This window comes from Phalangium opilio, unplaced genomic scaffold (genome assembly GCF_054372755.1).
Source record: "Phalangium opilio isolate 3A_F unplaced genomic scaffold, DU_Popi_V2 ptg000105l_1, whole genome shotgun sequence".
NCBI lineage: Eukaryota > Metazoa > Arthropoda > Arachnida > Opiliones > Phalangiidae > Phalangium > Phalangium opilio.
The window spans coordinates 302,293-315,997 of record NW_028324207.1 but is presented as its reverse complement, the minus strand read 5'-3'; the positions used below and the strand labels follow the sequence as shown (position 1 = coordinate 315,997).

Here is a 13,705-nt window from a genome sequence, read left to right as displayed (position 1 = left end):
TAGAGAAATGGAAAGTTACAAAGTAGCGCGGAAAAAGTTTATCAAATGACGACGGAATTGAGATTTAGTAGAGAGTAAGATAATATCATTAGGCAAAGAGTTCCAATCATCAATGACAGAAATGGCAAAATGCGTTTGGCGGAAGGTAGTCGCGACCCGCGGTTTAGTTAATTTTTGAGAGTGACCACGAGTTCTTGTATTGGAATATGGGGTGAAAAATAGTGAGGGGTCTAAATCAAGGTTACGGTGGACAATATCGAATACTAAACACAGGTTGTTGATTTTGTGTCGTAAGGTGATAGGGTCAATGTTTAGTGAAGATAGACGGTGGGGGGCTGGGTAGTTACTAAGTTTGTGCGGGAGCTTGGAGTAAGCATTTTGGGCCTTCTGTAGTAAGTGGATATCGGTTAGTAAATGGGGGGACCAAACTGGTGAACAGTAGTCAATTAGAGGAAGGACTAATGAATTGTAGAGCGTTTTAATAAGGGGTATGGACCTAAAATTTAAGTTACGGCGGATTATGCCCGTCAGACTCCTGATACGCTTAGAAATTTTAAGCGTGTGAACGGAATGCTTGAGAAGGGGGTCAATAAATACCCCTAAGTCTCTTTCACAAGAGGTCGTGGCTAAAGTTGTGGCATTTATAGAGTAGTCGAATAGGGGATTACGGCGACCTAAATGGAGAGTTTTGCATTTTGTGACATTAAATGAGAGACCGTTGGCAATACCCCAGTGAACCAGTGCATCAAGATCAAGTTGGAGCAAGGTTTGATCAGAGGAGTTACGGATACGACGATATAGCTTGGCGTCATCAGCAAAAAGGATAATAGAAGAGTGTTTCACAACTGACGGCATGGAGTTAATAAATATGTTGAAAAGGAGGGGACCCAAGATGGACCCCTGGGGCACCCCCTTCTCAACATATTGCCAGTCGGTTGTGACACCTTGGAGGACGACTCGCTGACGCCTGTTTAGGAGATAGTGGGAGAGCCAAGCAAGGGCATTACCCGTGACACCAGCAACCTCGAGGGCATAGATAAGGGCACAGTGAGGGATCGAATCAAACGCTTTACTAAAGTCGAGATATAAGACGTCTACGGAGTGGCCAACATCCAACCACTGCGTCCATTCATTCGTGGCAACAAGTAAGTTTGTGAGACAAGAACGACGGGGAAGGAAACCATGTTGATAGGGGGAGAAAAAGTTTTTCGATTCGAGAAAGGAACGCAATTGTTCATGAACGAGACGTTCACATAACTTCGAGACTTGGGATAAGGAACTAATAGGGCGGTAGTTAGCGGGATCGGCCCTAGACCCTTTTTTATGTATAGGAGTGATATTGGCTTCTTTCCAGGTAGTGGGTACAGAACACGAAGAAAAGGAACGCGCTATGACTATGAGCAAATAAAGTGGTAAATCTAAGAGAGGTGCAAGGGCCTTTAAGAGGTTAGGATGGATACCATCGGGACCTGGTGATTGCTTAACATCTAAATGAGTGAGGAGTCGAAGGATGTCGCTAGGGTCACAAGTAAATTCACTTAAGGGGATAACCGAGGAATTCGTGGGGATAGGAGGGAAGTTAAACGTTGGACGCGAGGATGGATACTGGACAGTAGTGGCAAGGTAATCGTTAAGGAGGGTAGCACACTCCTCGATAGTATTGGTCAGGGAGCCATCTGGGCGTTTTAATTGCAGGACTGTGTATCTACACTGACGAAATTTATTTATATGGGAATAAAAAGATTTCGGGTTGGAACGGATAAGGGTGGTGAGGGAATTCTCGTACCTACGCCGAGAATTACGGTAATGTGTCGTGTGGGCATTGCGAGCTTGACAGTAAGCATTACGGAGACGAAGGAGTGTTTCAGACGTAGCACCACGGGATTTAGCTTTACAGAAACGCTGCCAAGCTTTTTGTTTGAAGTCATGACTGGCTTGAGTGCGAGGAGCAGCGGAGACAGCTTTATGGGGTTTAGTTAGCGGGGCAAAAGCTCGCACGCCAGAATGGAGCAGTGTGAGGAGGGCAGAACAAATAGTATCTAAATCACCTTGACACAAGATCAATGACCAGTCAACGGTAGATAAAAAGCAACTAAAGGCAACATAGTCAGCTTTAAAAAAATTAGGCTTAGGGACATGTATCCGACTGGCGGGAGAGAGTACAACGTTGAATAAGACAGAACCGTGGTCACTCGAACCAATTGGAGGTAATAAAACTGGTGAATGTGCAAGGTTAGGATCCGAACTAAAAATGAGGTCTAATAAATTATCATTACAAAATGGACCACCATCACGGGTAGCAAAACGAACAGTTTGAGAGAGGGAATGTTGTTGTATAATATCACAGAAATGTTTAGTGAACCGACACGCACCAGGTTTAGGGGAGGTCGTAGACCAATCAATTAAGGGGTAATTAAAATCACCTAGGAGGAGGAGTAGGAACTTATTGATATCACAGTAGGCAATTAACGTATTTAAGTACGAAATTAATGGGTCGTGATTGCGGTAAGCCGCATTGCTCGAACGGTAAATGACAGATATAACAATCTTAAAGGTAGACTGGGACACTAAAACAGTTAAAATATCAAGACCATGGATATTTGGGGTGAAGTTGGGAAGACCTAAGTCTTGAAAACTTAAGACGGTAACCTGTAACGAAGAGAGTATATAAAGCGCTACACCGCCGTAGGAACTAGTAAGTCGATCTTGCCGATAGAGGGTTAATCCCGGTAGGGGATATTCACAGTCCTGAACTTCGGGTGACCACCAGGTTTCGGTAACGGCAATCAGGGAGAGATGATATGTGGCGACTAGAGTAGTAAGCTCATCCAGTTTATAACGAGTGTTAAGGCTACGAACATTGGTCAGTAGCGCGCGAGAATCACAAGATGATAAGAGGGAAACACGTTCAGTGTGACTCGGGGAGCCAGTGGGTAAAAATGACGAAGCGTAACATTGTAAATATGTAGACAAAGTAGGACGAAATACAGCGGCACGAGAGTTTAAGGTTGATATTACAGTATCACACGGCAAGAAATGCCGGGGGACGATGAGTGGTGAACGGCGGAGGACATATGTAAGGGGACCACGGTACTGGGGGAGGGTACTGAGGTTGTCCAACAGTACCAGGGAGAGATGGGACACCAACTGGAAGATTATTGGGGAAGGATAGAGGTGGACCAGCGGCGAATGGAGCTGGTGGTGGAGTTGGAGGTGCGGTAAAGGCAAACGTTTTCGGCACAGTACCAGAAGAGACACTATGGGAGGGAGTAGGAGACTTGCCCACAGAAGAACTGTTTGTAGAACGTGGGAGAGGTGTGGGGCGTTGAGGTCTCTTAACTATTTTACAGTTACGAATGTGAAGACCAGTTTCACCATTAGCGAGTCGACGGGAGAGTTCAGCTCTGGCAGCGGCCAGCTTGGTACGCTGGAGCCCATAACCTACTAGATATTATAAAAACTAAGGAAAAAGCCGGGAGTATGGCGCGCTCCTGTAAGCCCAGCTTCTGGGCGGCAAAGTTTGAGGGAATACGACACATGTCGGCGATCCTACCCTATAGGTGCCGACTGTCCCGTGTCCGCCGGAGGTGACTAACCCCAACTCCACCTTCCGTCACCTCCCACGTAAACCTCATTTCCTTCCCTGCTTATCCACATACGACCTAGCGGTCCCCGTCTGTGCTGGGCCGCGTAGGGTCTCCCGCTCCATTCTTCCTGGTGCTCAAGGCCTAACGGCTAAGCACTAGTGCTCGTAGGTGGAAAAAAAAAACTAAGGAAAAATGTGTGATGAAACGAACAGAACCATAAAAAAATCTAAATAAAGTTTTCACCGCTTGATTCGCCGTTTTATAAGGTTTTCGCCGCATTTTCGCCTTTTCGCCCTTTTTCAATATTTTGGTGCTCAGAGACAGAGTTGGGCACTCCTCTTTAGATAGATTTTTTTCCTATCAAACTATCATAGATGGCGAAACTATCAATTCTTCTGGCTATATTTTAGAGTGGAACTCCTTCTTAGATAGATTTTTTTCCTCTCAAACTATCATAGATGGCGGAACTATCAACTCTTCTGACTATATTTTAGACTGACATTGCTGGTTAGATAGATATCTTTCCTCTCAAACTATCATAGATAGCGAAACTATCAACTCTTCTGACTATATTTTAGACTGACACTGCTGGTTAGATAGATATTTTTCCTCTCAAACTATCATATTTGGCGAAACTATCAATTCTTCTAGCTATATTTTAGACGGGCATTATTTGTTAGATAGATTTTTTCCCTCTCAACAAATCATAGATGGTGAAACTATCAAATCTTCCTTCAATATGTTAGATTGGCTCTCATTGTTAGATAGATTTTTTGCCTATCAAATCAAATTGAAATCTTTAGGAACGACTAAATTAATCGATTATTTAATTTCCGGACTTTAAATTTGATTGTTTTCGATCAAGTTGATTTGGGCTCTACCTAATTTTACTCTGTTTAATCGATTCCTGATATTTCCTGATTTTGTAGAATTTCTAATATTTTCATATATTCATATAATTTCCATAATCTCATTTCTCAAGTTTGACTTTTAACTGTCTATAGTTCAAAAGCTACTATCCAAACTTTTTCAAATTATTCGCCCTTGATTTAATCTAAACCATCTACTATAAACGGTTAACTAATAATAATTAAAGGCAAAAATTGCAATTAAAACTGTGGGTAATAAAAATCAGAAAATCTACACTTTAATTTATCTACTTCTACGTTTGGATGATTTCGTGGAATCGTTCTCCCTCCTCGAGTAGTCGTTCACATCAGTGACAGCACGGAGCTTCTATATACAAGAAGCTCTGTCTTCACAGTTTGAACTGTTGAACCATCGTTTATTTTATTTTTATTTATTTGTTTGAGAGGGTTATAACGACCACCAAGTACAGAATCTTCTTATAGATTAAACCTACACTTGCTAACGTTCAAATATATTAAAAACTTCGATATCATTCAAAAAACGACTTATCTTTCCAGAAATTTTGATAACTATCAAAATTGCCTATCAAAGATTAGCACATAATTTTTTTAAAATGAAATCAGAAAACAGATGTCGCCAAATAAAATCACTCAAAGAATCAATTTATTTCTCAAGGAATAATGCCTATCATTTTTTATGATTTCTAAAAGATGGGGTTAGTAGCCAGATCACGTTGAGAATCGATATTTTTCTCTAGAAGATTTCAACGAATCAATGAATCATATCAACTTCGAGTGCACTTTCTAAGCTATCAAACTCAATCGATCATTATAATTCAAATTTTTCTCGAAAATAACTATCAAAATTGATACTTTGATAGGGGCAGATTTAGTTTTCTATCGTATCAAGTGGTAAAACTATCAAATGATATGATAGTGCCCATCTATGCTCAGAGACTCGATTTTCGCCGAAAACGGACTTTTTCGCCGCAAAGTGGAAACACTGCAATCCCCCCATGCGCAAAGGATGTGCGTCCAAAAACTAAACGTACCGAAAATTGTTTTTACTACCCCCCTATTTTCCCATTTTTCGGCGGATTTTAAAAAGCACGTCGTTTCTATCTCCCTCTCTCTCTCATCTTTGGTTCGAGAACGACAAGCGAGTATTGACTACACGACGTAGTTTCGCCGGACTTCCATCTTCCTATTCTTTACTAAGCCTTTGACAGCGCCTCACCTGGCGTCGCTTTACGAAAATCTATGACCTACTTCATTTCATGGCAAACTCTGCTGCTCTGATCGCATTAACCAATGACAAACTTATGGAACTTATCTTATGAACTTGTGGCAAAACTTATTGACTGGAAAATCAATAAATCGAATAAAGTAAAACCAAAATGCAATAGGAACATAAATAAGTATCTAGTGTAGGAGGTTTCTGAAATCTGTTCCCGATATGTTGAGTGCTTTCTTCTTCGATTTTTAGATTGTAGAAATATAAGAAAAGTTTTTATTGCTCAGATAGTTTAAATGAGTTTCGACTATTCTTTATTATTTTTCCATTACTCATGTTTCGATATGTTATCATATCACGCTCTGTGGAATGGACATTTCGGATTTTACATCCAGATTCATCAGCCTGCACTCTTGATAGGTAACCTCAAAAACTCGGTTCTCTCTTGGGAAAGTTTCTGTGATCATTGCAATTAAAAAATGAGGATGAAATTATTCCAAATTTGCTGTGTATTTTGCGTTTTTCTTAGTTGCGTTAATTCTGATAGAAATTGCGCCTCGCTTTACAAATATGTGAGTAAAATTATTGCTTTTTATTTCAGCATTTACTGTCTACAACAAGATTTTTAATAAAATTTAAAATTATTAGTGTTATCCCGACAATCCATCCGGACCACCTCGAGAGTGTTGTGATTTGGGTGGAAAAAAGGTTTATTGCGATGTTCACCATAAATGTCAACCTAGAAGCAAATGGAATGAGATGTTCATGTTTTGGACTCCATCATTTGACAAAAAATAAATGCATAAATATTCCCTGTATCGTATTATAAGAATGACAATTTGAATAAAATTAATCAAGGAAATCAACTTTGACCTTGGTTCCACGTTCCCGCTTTTTTTCAAATTATCTTAGAAATTTTAAACCAATCACGTTCTTATAATTTTTTCGTCCGCTAGGGCGATCAGGCTGACTGTCAGATGCTGTTGAGGTTTGTTTATTGTTATTAAGAAGTTGTCAATTTGCTGTCGTTTAAGTAGAACGTTTATTGTCATTTTAAAATTTAACGAACTAACGTTTAAAGTTAAGCGTGCCATAATTTAGTTTGTTTAAAAGACGTCGTCTAGCCCGTGGGTAAGTTTCATAAGTTAATACTATATAAAGCGGATGACTAAGCCAAGGCTTCGGTGGCCCAGATGAGATGATTGTTTAATGTTTACTTGTTTTGACGGTAAATAACCAACGTACTTTTTAATATCAGTCAGATAAGATTTTTTTAATGACAAAGGCATCACGCGATAGTGTCTTAGAGCTCTGTAAAGTTTACAATTATTCTGTTTTAATGACAAGGTTAATAAAATTCGGAAATGGAGGATAAGATGTTAAGTGGCATTTGTCCGGATGACCATTGTGGAGCTAAGTTATACTTCACGTACTATGATGCCAATATTGAATGCAATGGATGTGGTCAACGTTTTGAAAGATCTAAAGTCAAAAACATTGAGGAATTGCCAGATCCCGAATCTTTTATCCATAACTTGATAAGAAACATCTTATGCAATCGTCAACCCCAATCTCCTCCTAAAAAAGGAGCTGAGATGGTTTTAGTTTCTGGTTTATCTAACTATCATTGCAAACTGTTATCCCCTTACTTAACAACATATGGAATGGATAAAAAGACTGGGCAGGCCAAACCGTTAAATGCCATGAATCAAGGAGAAATGTTTGACTGCGGAGTTTTACATGATCGTGCTTTTCTAATTGATCCCGAACATTTACACATTGTTGGTTACGGTTTTGACGTGTCAGGCAGTATCAATTATTTGTCTGATACTCTGGAACTAATTCGAGCGTTTAATGATGGGGAAAATCGTTTGATACCCATCCACGCTGATGGAGATGGGCATTGTCTAGTGCATGCTATTTCCAGAGCTTTGGTCGGCAGGGAACTTTTTTGGCACCCATTAAGATGTAACTTAAAGAAACATTTTGAGGAGAATTTACCAAAATACAAAGTATAATTGATGTAATATATAAGACTGATCAATTATTAACAGATGTTAATAATTTTTAGGAGCTTTTTAAAGAGTTTGTCGATGATAGGGAATGGAGTGCTATTATAGATGAATGTGACCCTAAATTTATTCCACCCGATGGAGAATTATTAGGACTCAGAAACATACATATCTTTGGTCTTGCAAATATTTTGAGAAGACCAATTATTTTGTTAGATTCAGTCGCGGGTATGCAAAGTTTGGGGGATTATTCCGGTAAGAATTTAATAGAAAACACGTAACCAAGAAGCGATATCTAGTTTACTAGGGAGAAGGTTTAAGATGCCTAAGTATTCGCGGGCCATAGTCCCAGTCCCCCTTTCAAAATACAAGGGGGGACGTTAAAGGAGGCGCCGGGCTATTTCGCCTCTCCCCAGTCGGAAAATACGTCATTTTCGTCATTCGCGTCGCGCTGACGTAAGTTTCAAAGGACCAATGAGATGCTGGTTGTAATTTAGAGGCAGTGATTAACTTCGGACCTACGTTTGGACTGGAGATAAAGCTAGAAATGTTGCGAATTTATACCTTCTCCCTAGTAAACTAGATATCGCTTCTTGACGTAACCAAGTGCTCATTAAATCCAAACACTATTTAGCTTTATTCTTGCCCGCTTTTGTTGAGCCTTCTAATTGCAAAGACAAAGAAGGAGTCTTAAACAAACCACTCTGTATCGCTTGGAGTAGTTCGGGTCGAAATCATTACATTCCTTTAGTTGGAATTAAGAAAGGTGGGGAAGCCATTGTTTCTTTCGGTAGCAGCGATAAAATTCAAAATCTTATCATTTTTGTCAATAGCCTCATTGCCAAAACTTCATAGAAGCCTAGTACCTAAAGCTTGGGGAATATCCCAGTCACTAGTAGACCAATATATTGAATTCAATGAAAAAGACTGTTGTACTATAGGAGGGGACCGAACTTTAGGCGATTCGTATATTTTACGTTTAGCCGCTGCCATGGATAAAGTTTTTCAGGAAGAAAATGTAGTTCACCCCAGTTTAGTTGCTGATGTGCATCACTATGTTTACCGTCGCGTTGGTAGGAATAAGTGTTTTAAATTTCAAGTTTCGTAACATTTTAAACTTGTTAAACATTTATTATTAGGAGTAGTTGGTATTCAATCTCAACAAGTTGTTAAAGCAACTCAAAGGGCAGTAATAGAGAAGAGATTATATCGTTGTATACGTTGTAACGCGGTCTGTGAACAACAACATTCTCTCAGTTTATTTAGAAGAAACGGAGGTTTATATCGTTTGGCAGTTTCAAATCACGGAAATCTTATGCCAAATAAGCTTTATTCATTCCCTACGCATGGTAAGAGTAAGGGCAAGAAGATATTATATCTAGTTTATTAGGGAGAAGGTATAAGATGCCTAAGTTTTCGCGCGCCATGGTCCCAGTCCCCCTTTCATAATACAAGGGGGGGGGGGACGTAAAAGGAGGCCGGGCTATTTCGCTGCCTCTCCTCAGTCGGAAAATATGACTGTAATTTTCGTCATTCGCGTCGTCGCACTGACGTGAGTTTTCAAGAACCAATGAGATGGCTGCTGGTTGTAATTTAGAGGCGGGGATTAACTCCGGACCTACTATACGTTTGGACTGGAGATAAAACTAGAAATCTGGCGAATTTATACCTTCTTCCTAATAAACTAGATATCACTTCTTGGTAAGAGTAAGGGTGTAAATATAATAGACTTTTAGCGAGTATAACTTAATTTATTTTAAAGGACTTATCTGCACTTATGACGCGGTTAAAGACGAACTGGTTCCTGATTATGAGAAATCTAGAATCGAAAAATGCACAATGTGTAATTGGCCCAAGTTAAGATTAATTAATAAGGATGGTAGTGTAGATTACATTAACGGAGATCAAACAAAAACACCGTCTCAGTCCGGTTTGTGTGGCTGTGGATGGAAACACTTTTGGAATGGGAAAGAATACGACAATATTCCTAAAGAGTACGCGTAACTTTAATTTTAATTAATAAATAGTTTTAATTAGCCTTATTCCTGATCAGCGCCACCTACCCATAGCGGCGACTTTGAGAACTACTGTAAATGGCAAGCCAATCAGGTGCCGCTGAAATCTGGTGACGTCACTGACGGGCACCCTCGGGGTCTTACCAAAAATGACGTCACCAGATTTTAGCGACATCTGATTGGCTTGCCGTTTACAGTAGTTCTCAAAGTCGCCGCTATGGGTAGGTGGCGCTGATCAGGAATAAGGCTAATTAAGTCTCTTCGTTTTAGGTTTAAAGTATCTTTAGAATGGAAAGGAAAAGATATAATTGAAGTTGTCACGTGGTTTGCTTTTGAAAGTGACGCAACTTTAAACAGCAATGCTTATGACATAGCCATGAATTTGGTTGAGAAGAATTTTCCAGGTAATGCGGGTCTTCCGAAGGTATTAAATTAATTAGCTTTAATAGCTAAAACTCGAAATGTTTGCCCATTTTCTTTTTAGGAGAGTTTGGTACCGAATCTTTAGTCAAGTCTGTCGTGGATAAAATTCTTGAACAAACAAAGTTACCTGAAAAATTGGTTGAAAAGTGCCTACCCAAAGAAGATGAAAACTTGCCGTTAACTCCACCTATGAAATTGGTTGCTTCCGGTCCTAAGGTAATTATTTATTTATTTATAACATTATTATTGAAGAAAATGTTTAGAAGATGGATTTTTAATCAAGTTATTTAATTACTAATTAGCTCTTGCATAAAGAGGAATTAGGCGCTAGCAACACTGAACGCCAATTAATGAAAAAAGTGGCCATAGTTGCCCCTCAACAACAGAAAAGACAAACTGTAGAAGCCGCGGAAAATTATGATTCCATGAGGCCTAAAAACAAAAAGGTTTATTTATTTTAAATTTTTCTATTTGTTTATTAATTAATTAATTAATTTAACCAGAAGTAAATAATACTTCTCTTCGAGAGAAGTGTACCAACACAACGCGGGGTAAGTGTAACGTCACTCTTCCCAACATCAATTTAACATTTAGAGCAAGGTTACTAAACCGAATCACATACGCGATAAATAGTTCCCTCTATTACTCTATTAGCGTTTAAATATTTGGCAAGACGCATGCATGCGCTTGTGCATTTTTGTCCCACGTCAAGACAATCAAGGTTTGTGGGATGATTGCTGGGGATTTAGTGCCAAACAATTATATAGAATTCACCTTACGGTGCAATGCCCATTTGAACTTAGTTTGATGAGCGGGAAAACAAACTAAAAGGGCTCACTCGCCTGGGAAGAATGACGTTACATAACTAAAGCATTAAGAAAATACAGAGTGGCATCCTTCTTCTATTATCCCCTTCTGATTTAACTCAATTAATTAATTATTTATTTATTTGTTTTAATTAATAGCAAAGTCCAAATTCTAAAACAGTAACATCTGAGAAACACGCTGCTTTAGCTACGACACCTCAAAGAAAACTTGTCAGAGTTGTAACTTCTGACGGACGACAAGGCTCTTTTATTTTATCTAACACGCCACCGACTTATTTGGAACTTCAAGATTGGATCGAGAAAGAGTTTGATATTCCCGCTTCGAGACAGAACTTAAAAGCGGGTGTCCCGCCTAAAGAAATTTATCCAGATTTAGATACAAAACCACTTAATTTGGGGCACGGTGATAGGGTTCTTGTAGAAATTATGAAGGACCCTGCTGAAGAGTTTTTAGCCTCGCTTTATTCCGGTACTAATTTCACTTAACCGTTGATTCTTATTGAATGCAGGGTTCATACAAACCTGGATAACCTGGAATAATCAGGGAAATAAATAGTTGACAAAAGACTCAGGGAAAACTCAGGGAAATTTCGAATTTTTAGTAAAATTCAGGGAAATCAGGGAAATTTGCGTCAAAATGTTCAAAAACATTCCCCTCCATAGGATTAACATTACACTATACTTTGGAGGCTCATAACTTTGGTTCTATTAGGGATACGGGGATGTCCTTTGAGTATGTTATAGTCCGATTTGTCCCCCATCCAACCATACTAAAAACTTAGGGCTACGACAAACAGGGGCCGAGGAATGAAGCAAAATGTTCGTGAACACTCCCTCCATAGGATTAACATTACACTAAACTTTGGAGGCTCATAACTCTGGTTATATTAGAGATACGGGGATGTCCTTTGAGTATGTTATAGTCCAATTTATCCCCCATCCAACCATACTAAAAACTTACGGCTACGCCAAACGGGCCGAGTAATTAAGCAAAATGTTCATAAACATACCCTCCATAGGATTAACATTACACCCAACTTTGGAGGCTCATAACTCTGGTTATATTAGAGATACGGGGATGTCCTTTGATTATGTTATAGTCATATCCCCCCCCCCCCTCCTTCGTTAACATTTGCTCCATATGATACTCCATATCTGGGGAAAAACCTGGAAATCTCAGGGAAATTTGTTTTCCAAAAGTTGTATGAACCCTGTGAATGTATATGATGTTGATCTTGGATTTTGTTTTAGGAATTTCAAAGCCAACATCTCAAGAAGAACAACTGTTGATTTTAAGTGCCCTAATTTCTAACCAAACTGTATGGGAGTATTCTCAAAAACACGCCTCTATGTTTGTAAAAAAGGGTTTCTTCTATCGAGAAGCTCAAAAAATTGGGCTACAAGACAATAAACATTACAGATTTTCTCATCTACCCGATAAAGTAATACTAATTTAGGCATTCTTTGCAGTGGTGTGTGAGTCCCGTTTTTTCGGTTTCGAGCCGAGTCCGAGTATCGAAACTAATTTCTTATCGAGTATCGAGCCGAGTCTCAAAAATACTTTCGAGTATCGAGTATTTAGATAGGTCAAATTTTGCTTCTTTCGAGTAATTATCGAGTCTCAAATATTGACTTGTCGAGTAGCAATTTTGTAAATTTCTTGAAAATAACGAAGATGTTCAATTATCTAACATCTAACTAGTTCAAAAAGATTGTTAGTGATCAATTAAACAACATTGAACAGGTGATTTTCAAAATAAATGATCATGAACTCATCGTCTGCTATAGTTGTAAGCCTCGGACTCGAGTATTTGTCGAGTATTTAAAATGTTAAAAAGCTACTCGAATCTGTCTCGAGTATCTCAATGTGTTGTTATCGAGTATCGAGTCGAGTACTCGAACTTAACGAGTACTCGCACACCCCTGATTCTTTGTCACAAAAAAGAAGAAAGAACATGCATGATAATATCTTATTTTTCTAGGTCTTCAGGTATAATTCGGAAAAGGATTGTTTGGAATTGTGTTTAGAACCTCACGGACATTTTCAAGTTTCCTCCGGAATTGAGGAAGAAGTTGAATCGCGAGTTGGTGGGGCTTTGGGAATGTTAAAGCCTTGCGATATGAAAAACAGACTCGGTGGTTCCAGTGATAAAATGGAAACCGCTAGAAGTAACAGAACTACTTCGATTTTGAAAGAAGCTTCCACAAAAACACCCGAACCCTCTTTCATAAGGAAAGGGCCAGGTTTTTCAGTAGTTAATCCTGTGATAAACAATGAAACTAATTCAATCACGGAACAAATGCATAATCTGGTATCCAGTATTGCTCAGCAATCTATGGTAAGTAAATTACTAAATTTAAATCTTAATCTACTTAATTAATCTGTGTAAATTGTCATGTATTTTGTAGGAAGCCATGAGAGCCATCAATCAGGCTTTGGATGTTACATCTGATGATGATGATGATGATAATAATTCTGATGATAATAGTAAATCATCAGTTATGGATACAAATTCGTAATCTCGAATTTTTTTCTTTAAAAATTAAAATTAATGAAATTTCAAAAAAAAATGTAATTTTTTGAAATACTTGTAAACATTGTAAAATTTTAACTCATTTATTAAAAATTTGCAGAACTTGTATAAATTATTTGTAAAAAAAAAATTTTTTTTGACTTTTTTTGCGTTTTTGTGCTTTTTTTTTAATTCATGGCATAGGCCTAACCTCGGGCCTAACTT

General features: G+C 38.7%; 2 protein-coding genes across 4 annotated transcripts; one reads left to right on the top strand and one right to left on the bottom strand.

The window, feature by feature from the left end:
• Window positions 1–15: 15 nt before the first annotated feature.
• Window positions 16–6,742, bottom strand: LOC149625059 (uncharacterized). Its single transcript, XM_089852060.1, has 3 exons — window positions 6,662–6,742; window positions 3,027–3,427; window positions 16–2,851 (listed from the first exon to the last, which is right to left on the bottom strand). The coding sequence occupies exons 1-3, from the start codon at window positions 6,740–6,742 to the stop codon at window positions 16–18; spliced, it is 3,318 nt and encodes a 1,105-aa protein (XP_089708186.1).
• On the top strand, window positions 5,873–13,613 carry LOC149625058 (deubiquitinating protein VCPIP1-like). Of its 3 annotated transcripts, none has more exons than XM_089851820.1 (15): window positions 5,873–6,262; window positions 6,339–6,918; window positions 7,038–7,702; window positions 7,762–7,957; window positions 8,337–8,468; window positions 8,536–8,775; window positions 8,842–9,051; window positions 9,465–9,696; window positions 9,988–10,121; window positions 10,202–10,356; window positions 10,443–10,586; window positions 11,106–11,436; window positions 12,219–12,409; window positions 12,950–13,306; window positions 13,377–13,613. In XM_089851820.1, exons 3-15 carry the CDS (start codon window positions 7,055–7,057, stop codon window positions 13,485–13,487), a joined length of 3,081 nt encoding a protein of 1,026 aa, XP_089707946.1. In that variant the 5' UTR covers window positions 5,873–6,262; window positions 6,339–6,918; window positions 7,038–7,054; the 3' UTR covers window positions 13,488–13,613. The 3 variants fall into 3 exon arrangements, with proteins under 3 accessions (XP_089707946.1, XP_089707945.1, XP_089707947.1); XM_089851819.1 differs by having other exon boundaries at window positions 5,874–6,262; window positions 6,339–6,821; XM_089851821.1 differs by lacking the exon at window positions 5,873–6,262 and having other exon boundaries at window positions 6,815–6,931.
• The last annotated feature ends 92 nt before the right edge of the window (window positions 13,614–13,705 follow it).